The 8023-nt window shown below is 38.5% G+C and overlaps 1 protein-coding gene across 1 annotated transcript; it reads right to left on the bottom strand.

Moving 5' to 3' along the window:
- Positions 1–5379: 5379 nt before the first annotated feature.
- Positions 5380–7442, bottom strand: LOC141657433 (uncharacterized). Its single transcript, XM_074464674.1, has 5 exons — positions 7158–7442; positions 6484–6926; positions 6109–6309; positions 5590–6067; positions 5380–5529 (listed from the first exon to the last, which is right to left on the bottom strand). The coding sequence occupies exons 1-5, from the start codon at positions 7440–7442 to the stop codon at positions 5380–5382; spliced, it is 1557 nt and encodes a 518-aa protein (XP_074320775.1).
- Between the last annotated feature and the right edge of the window lie 581 nt (positions 7443–8023).

Raw genomic sequence — 8023 nt, 5'->3', positions numbered from 1 at the left:
AGATTCAAGAACCAAGTACCGAGCAACTATTGGAGGAACCAATTCCTTCAATCCCGGCTGCGGTTAACATTCCTGAGGAACCTAGGAGGTCGGGAAGGGTCTCTATTCCTCCGGACAGATACATTGGTATGGTCGAGGAACATGACATAGATGACATTCTACTCTTAACGAGTAGTGAACCCGCAACCTATAAAGGTGCCATGACTAGTTCTGACTCAAAGCTATGGCTTGAGGCCATGCAATCCGAGATGGACTCCATGTATGAGAACAACGTGTGGGATCTTGTTGACTTACCTGCTAAGGTTCGTCCCCTTCAATGCAAATGGCTTTACAAGATAAAGCATTCTGTGGAAGGTCAACAAGATATCTATAAAGCACGACTAGTTGCCAAAGGTTTCACCCAAGTGCCAGGTTTGCACTACGATGAAATTTTCGCACCCGTAGTCATGCTGCGTTCCATTCGGATTATCTTAGCGATTGCCGCTTTTCATGACTATGAAATTTGGCAAATGGATGTGAAAACCGCCTTCTTAAACGGCTTTTTGGAGGAAGAGTTGTACATGGTACAACCCGAAGGTTTCATCGATCCAGAACATCCTAAGAAAGTGTGCAAGCTTAAGCGTTCCATTTATGGACTTACGCAAGCATCAAGGAGTTGGAATCATCGCTTCGACCAAGTGATAAAAGAAAATGGGTTTACTCGATCGGTCGAGGAACCATGTCTTTATATCAAGTCGAGTGGGAGCAAGATTGTCTTCCTAATATTGTATGTCGATGACATACTCCTGATTGGGAATGACATACCTCTCTTAACTTCGGTGAAAGTATGGTTGAAAAACCATTTCCAGATGAAAGATCTGGGTGAGGCACAAAGAATTTTGGGCATCCGTATCTATCGAGATAGATCACGTCGGATGTTATCTCTCGATCAGAGTCTTACATAGACAAAATCCTAGAGAGATTCAAAGCATGACTAACTCCAAGAAGGGGTTTCTTCCTATGGCTCCAGGGGTGCATTTGAGCAAGTCTCAGTCACCAGAGACACCGGAAGAGAAAGAGCGCATGACACGGATTCCTTATGCTTCGGCTATAGGATCAATCATGTAAGCCATGATATGCACACGTCCGGACGTGGCATATGCATTGAGTATGACAAGTCGATTCCAACAGCATCCAGGTGAATCACATTGGTTAGCTGTCAAGAACATTCTTAAGTACCTCCGGAGGACTAAAGATTGGGCATTGACTTATGGAGGCGAACAAAAGCTATGCGCAACCGGTTACGCAGATGCTAGCTTCCAAACGGATCGTGATGACTCGAAATCTCGATCCGGATTCGTTTTTACTCTTAATGGCGCTGATCATCACTGGAAGAGTTCCAAATAAACATTACAGCAGATTCTACGATCGAGTCCGAGTACTATGCCGCGTCGAAGCAACAAAGGAAGCGATATGGATGCGTCAATTCTTACATGGACTATCCGTAGTGCCTAGTTCGAATGACCCGATCACCATCTATTGCGACAATAGTGGTGCCATCTTCCAAGCTAAGGAGCCAAAGTCTAGCAACAAGTCTAGACATGTACAACGGAAAGCTCATCTAATCCGAGATTACGTGGAGCAAAAGGAAGTAGTGATAGAAAAGATTGCTACGAGATGATAACATGTGAGATCCTCTCACTAAACCATTACGACAAGATAAGCATGAAGGGCAAGTTAATTCCATGGGAATTAAACGTGTTCCCAAGTTGTAGTACTCTTTTATGGATTAGATTCATTCCCTTTTGTACTCTATACGACATCATCGTTTTGATATTTATATATTTTGTTTTTCATGTGGAATTGTACGACAATTTTGAACGCCACAAAGTGAACTGAACAAACATTATATTTTTAGTCCTTAATTGCCCACATGAGCTGATAACTCTGGCAATTATTTTGTGACGTTGGTTGATGGTGGGTTCAACGAGCCATAAGTCAATCGGTTGTGACCAATCACGAGAGGCGATTTATACGGATATTTCGTAGGACACAATTGTGACATCGACGTGGAGTCCTAAATGTTTTATAACATTCGGTGCCCGGTCGTGGATAGGACCTCCATGGTGATCCTAAGAGTCGATTCTTTTGACTATCGACTGTCTCTTGAGACTAAGGCAGATTTTGGGTGACTTTGGTTTCTTTCTCACGGTCATCCGTAACAGGGGGCCAAGTAGATTTTTTTCTGGGTCATTTCATGCTTGCTTAGATCGGAAGGAGTCGAGTTGAAGGAAATATTCAGCCTTTATCGGGTACTCGATATTTCTCAGGGCCACTCGAGGAGTCAGAATCGAAATGCATGGCCATGCTCGGATACGGATTCGTTTTATCAGTTAAGTTACTCTCTAGTCGGGGAAACCACTCAAGATACAGATCGATTGTAAAATACGACCTTTGCGGATCCGGATCTGCAAATTGTTTTACATTGAGTGGGAGAAATTTTTAAATGAATATGAGAATCGTTATCGCACATACACTTGTACGGACAAGTGGGAGTTTGTTGGAGTTGTGTCCTCCAGTTAGTGCGGATAACGTCATTGCACATACACTTGTACGGACAAGTGGGAGCTTGTTGGGGTTGGTGTCCTTAACAGTTAGTGCAAGGACTTATAAATCTCTAAAAGGATCAAAGGGCATACTTTTGGTATTATTATCAGTTGATCCACGTTTATCAATAACGGTTGGCTTGCTAGATAAGTTTGACGTTATTGTCATACAGATGGCGGTGATCAACTGGTCCCTAAAAGTCACACCTATAGGATACGTTTGAGAGATGTGACAGTATGAAAGTACTGTCATGTAGATGCCAATTTTGACTAACCAGTTAGTCCGAGTTATTTGACTAGTAATTAGTCAAAATGTGATGTTGAGATATTATATTTAATACGGATTAAATAAAATGGGCTAAGGCGAATTAAACGGTTAATTCGCAAATTAAATATAAACGGTTATATTTAATTAATGATATTGAATAAATTATACAATATTGTCTTTGTCGGACATGTATTAATATTTCAACTAATCCGTGTTATTAGTCGATGTATTAATAACCGATAACCGATGACAGTTTATAATAAAACCCGTCATATACATTTTAGCGGAATTGATCGGACCACGAGTTAAAAATGAGGAGAAAGTGGAAAGCCCACTCCCTCCTCTCATGACCCGCGGACCGAGGCAACAAAAGGAGAGGCTCTCTCTCCTTTTGACCTAGACAATTTCATTTTACAGAAAACTAGGGTTTTGGAGATCATTTCTCTCTGAAACCTAGATCTCACATCGGAAAAACCTCACAACAGCTTTCTCAATATTGCAAGTCAATTAGAAAGCATTTCTAGCACAAGGGCATAGTCTCAGACGGTCTTGGGTGCAACAATTAGGAGGAAATCTCTGTTGATTTCTGTTCTTTACGCCGCACTACAAAGGACCCGAGGTTGATTCTTAATCCTTATTGTTTCTTTGTTGTTTTTCGTTTATGACAATATTTCACATGCTAAATTTACGTTATAATCCTAAATTTAGAGGGTCTTATACGGATATTACCCCACAGTTATAGTTATTGTTTCCTTCATTTGTCTGTTCGCAAGTTATTTAAAATCTATGTTGATAAGCATTTACATGTAATAAAGAGTAGAACTATATATTAAAATGAGCATATCATACAATGGAAAAAAAATAGTACAACAAGGGAAAAAAAAGAAACACAATAAAAAAAAAAAACAAACAAACAAACAAACAGCTAACTAAGTAAATTAATTAAACACCCTAACAGGAGTTTGACTAGGAGGTGGGTAATGAGGATAAACTTGATTATAAATCAAGCTTACTACATCGACATCAAGACGGTGATCAAAATGAGGCACTTCTTCGTCTTCTCATAATTTCGGTACATTAATAAACGTGTACGATATGAACCTTCTCATCAGATGAGCGTCCTCAGCGGTGGCAACCCATATGTAAGGCCCGGCGTGTACATAACGATCCTTAGGGTCGTCGGCATAAAATTCACGTTTGCCCCTTTGATGGTCACGTGATGCATACCTTGCAGCGAGTTATTTTGCTTGGCGAAAATCGTCAAGACCATCCCCTCGAAACTCGATCAGAGCATACCCAAGAAACCCATGACCAGAAATCCAAGCCGGGTGAATTGCCTTAACATTTGAGAACCCATTCTCAATGAGGATGTCCCTTAATGGGTTAAGAGACTTAGAAGCTGCCTTCCCAGCAGCATCGCGTATGACTGGGAGATTGTGAATTATACACGTAATCGGATTGATATAGCGGGTTACCAATTGCTGAGGAGGTGCGACTACAGATGATGAAGACGACGATATTTTAATTATGATATGTATGTATATGTATATTATTTAAAAAGTGAAGTAGAAAGGTTAGTAATAATAAAGTGATTCTTATTGTTACTGCAAATGTGATGTTATTTATAGTATAATAAAGCTATAATTAATTAGATTAATTTCATCCATACATTACATTCAAACTTCTATTAATTGTGCATGCATGCATGAGGTGAATAATGGTCAGACAACCAATAATAATAGAGCATGCATTAGTAAAACCACAAACTTTTCAGTTTTTACAGTGGATTTGTATTTACAACGGTTATAAGAAAAGCCGTTGTATATTGGTGTAATATGACAACGGATTTAAAATAACCGTTGTTGATATATGAAATATGATAACGGCTTAACAAAGAACCGTTATCATTTTGTGTTATACATACGGTCAAACAATCAATACTGCAACTTTGAATCAGAAAAAAAGTAAAAATTACAAGGCATGCATTAGTCAAATCACAAACACTAGAAAATCACAAATAATTAAACATTTTTTTTAAAACGGGTTCTGTCTAACCATTGTTGATATATGTAATGTGATAACGGCTTAACAAAGAACCGTTATCATTTTGTGTTATACATATGGTCAAAGAATCAAAAGTGCAACTTTGAATCAGAAAAAGTAAAAATTACAAGGCATGCATTAGTCAAATCAATACCGTTGTGTTTTTAGTCATTGGACAACGGTTTTTTTATAACTGTTTTGTTTTTAATAATTGGACAATGGTTTTTTGATAACCGTATTGTTCTTACCAATTGGACAACGGTTTTTTGGATAGGCGTTGTAAGCTTATATGTTTAACACGGTATAATTGACCGATTCTTATTTAACTTGTACCGTTTCCACTTTCCAATTATTAACTTGTTAAGTTTCCAATTCTTATCTTTTTTTTTGGTGAAATGTGAGTGTAAATATTATATCATTAAAAAGGAATACAAAGTTAAGGGAACACCTATACAAACTTCAAGAGCCAAAAGAAAAACAAAATTACATTCCAATACTTCTCAACCAAACTAAAGCAAACTGGTTTAAATCAGTTCCTGCCTTGTACTTAATCCTTCTTTGAGCTTCATCTGCAATCTGTTTTACCACCTGCTCAGGTCTCAGCAACTTACCATGAATACGAGCATTGTTTCTCTGCAACCAAACATGGTACTAAAATGCAGTAACAATCATGGCCAGGGACTTCCATTGAACATTGTCTCTGTGGCTGGCTATCATTTCATTGACAGAGGGCATACTCCTACCAATCCATCTGCCAATTAACTCCCTTATCCTGCAGCTGTAAGTACAAGCTAGGAATAGGTGCTCACTCGTTTCTGCCATGCTGCTGCACATACAGCACAGGTCATCATCACAGCAACCTAATTTATGCAGTTTATCTTTGACATTCAGCCCTCCATTCAGATTAATCCAGAGAATCAGAGTGTGCTTAGGTATGTTCCAATTATTCCAAACTAATTTTGCCCATGGTTGTACAGTTTGAGAAGGTCTGAGCCACTCATACCCTCTCTTGACAGTGTATCCCTGAGAATGAGAATTCCAGGTGCCATTGGTATATCCATCTTTTATTTTCTCTTTCACTTTACAAATACTCTTCCAAGACCAGGAAGAACTTGCAGGTGGCTTATAAGTATGCCAGACTTGAGTTTTGATATATATCTGGTTTATCCACCTGATCCACAACCTATCAGCTTTGCATTACACCCAGCTGACCTGTTTAGCCACAGTAGCAGTGTTCCATGATTCAGCCTTCTTAATGCCAAGCCCCCTTCTGCTTTGGGAAGAGTTACCTTGTCCCAGGCCACTAGAGGTACTCTATGATACTCTGAACTGCCATCCCATAGGAAATTTCTACATATTGATTCTACTCTCTTAATAACACTCTTTGGAATAATAAACATGGAAGCCCAGCAGCTATAAACAGTATTAAGTACAGAATTTATGAGAGTTAATCTACCTGCTTAAGAGAGTTTTTTTGCTCCAAGACTCCTGATTCTAGCCACCATTTTTTCAGTTATATTGGTGCATTATTTTTTGGTTAATCTCCCAGCTTGGATTGGAACACCTAAGTATCTGAAAGGGAAGCACCCCTCACTGAAACCAGTAACCTGTTTAATGTCCTGTTTCAACTCCTCTACCATACCATTAAAGAAGATTTCAGACTTAGAATTATTCATACTATGCCCTGATGCTCGAGAAAAAGAGGAGAATGCCCACATTAGGAGCATAATAGATGCAGCATTCCCTTTACAGAACATTAAGAGATCATCGGCAAACATCAGATGAGTTAGTTTGAGGCTCTTGCATAAGGGGTGATATTGGAAAGGCCACATTTCAGTTGCAAACTTGATTATCCTTGTTAGGTATTCCATATACATAGTGTAGATCAGAGGGGTGATAGGGTCCCCTTGTCTAAGCCCTGTCTGTCCCTTGAAATAACCAAAGTTGCTTCCATTTAAGGACAAGGTAAAGGAGGTAGTTTTGATACAAACCATGAACATCTGTATAAAGTGTCCATGAAAGTTCATACCCTGAAACAGTTATTCAATAAAGTCCCATTCAACAGTATCATAGGCCTTTTGAAGGTCAATCTTAAAGAGGCATCTTGGGGAGATTCCCTGTCTAGAATACAGGTGTACAATATCTTGACATATAAGGACATTTTCAATAATATATCTTCCTTTAATGAATGCCCCTTGATTATCATGAACAATATCAGGGAGGACCATTGCTAATCTGTTACAAAGTAATTTAGAAATTACCTTATATAACATATTACAACATGCAATAGGCCTGAAATGTTTCACAGAGGTTGGTCTCTCACATTTTAGAATAAGTGTAACATTTGTAGCATTTATTTGTGTGAGCAGTTGACCTGTCTGGAAGAATTCAGTGATGGCAGCACTTACCTCTTGCCCAATAACCTCCCAAGCATCATTAAAGAAGCTACTAGTGTAACCATCTGGACCAGGTGACTTATCATTAGGAATGGAAAAAACGGTCTCCTTGATCTCTTCATATGTCACAGGTTTATTCAAAATATCCATATCACTACTACAAAAAAAGGGATAGAGAACAGTTGAAATGGGCCTTATAGAACACCTTAGGACCGTTCTCTTGCTCAGCGTTCTATAAAGCTTAGACAACAGATGTATGAGGCGTTTTGTATTCTCTATCATAGAGAACGCCTATTGGTAATAACCGTTCCCTTTTGTGTAGGAATAGAAAACGGGTAATCATAATAATTGTTCACTTATCTTAGGAAAAGAAAACGGTTCTAATAACCAACAGTTCTCTATTCTTCTTTTTTTTTTAAAAAAAAAAAAAGCATACAAAATTTTTACCAGATACAATATTACTCCGTATTAAATATTAAATATTAAATATGTAAATAATTAATACAAAAGATCCACACTGATATTAGAATACTTCTACATTTGCAACTGAAACTTTTATTAGCTACATCATCTTCATCAAACTTCAACGCATACTCAGTGTCACACACTCACACCACTATCACCACAAGAAACAAAGGCCAGAGGCATTGCATTCATCACAATTGTGCAGTTAAATCTCCCATATCTTCTTCTGGCTATCTCAGTTTCCTCAAACACCTTCAGCACACAAT

The sequence above is a fragment of the Silene latifolia genome, chromosome 1 (assembly GCF_048544455.1).
Source record: "Silene latifolia isolate original U9 population chromosome 1, ASM4854445v1, whole genome shotgun sequence".
Lineage (NCBI taxonomy): Eukaryota > Viridiplantae > Streptophyta > Magnoliopsida > Caryophyllales > Caryophyllaceae > Silene > Silene latifolia.
This window is presented reverse-complemented; position numbering and strand designations above follow the sequence as displayed.

Excerpts from the sequence above, each read along its gene's own strand:
- LOC141657433 (XM_074464674.1), bottom strand. The coding sequence starts at position 7,442 with ATGGATATTTTGAATAAACCTGTGACATATGAAGAGATCAAGGAGACC. Across the intron at positions 6,068-6,108 it reads CTGCTACTGTGGCTAAACAG|GTGGATAAACCAGATATATA; the intron begins GTCAGCTGGGTG and ends GTTGTGGATCAG. Across the intron at positions 5,530-5,589 it reads TAGCCAGCCACAGAGACAAT|AGAAACAATGCTCGTATTCA; the intron begins GTTCAATGGAAG and ends GTTTGGTTGCAG.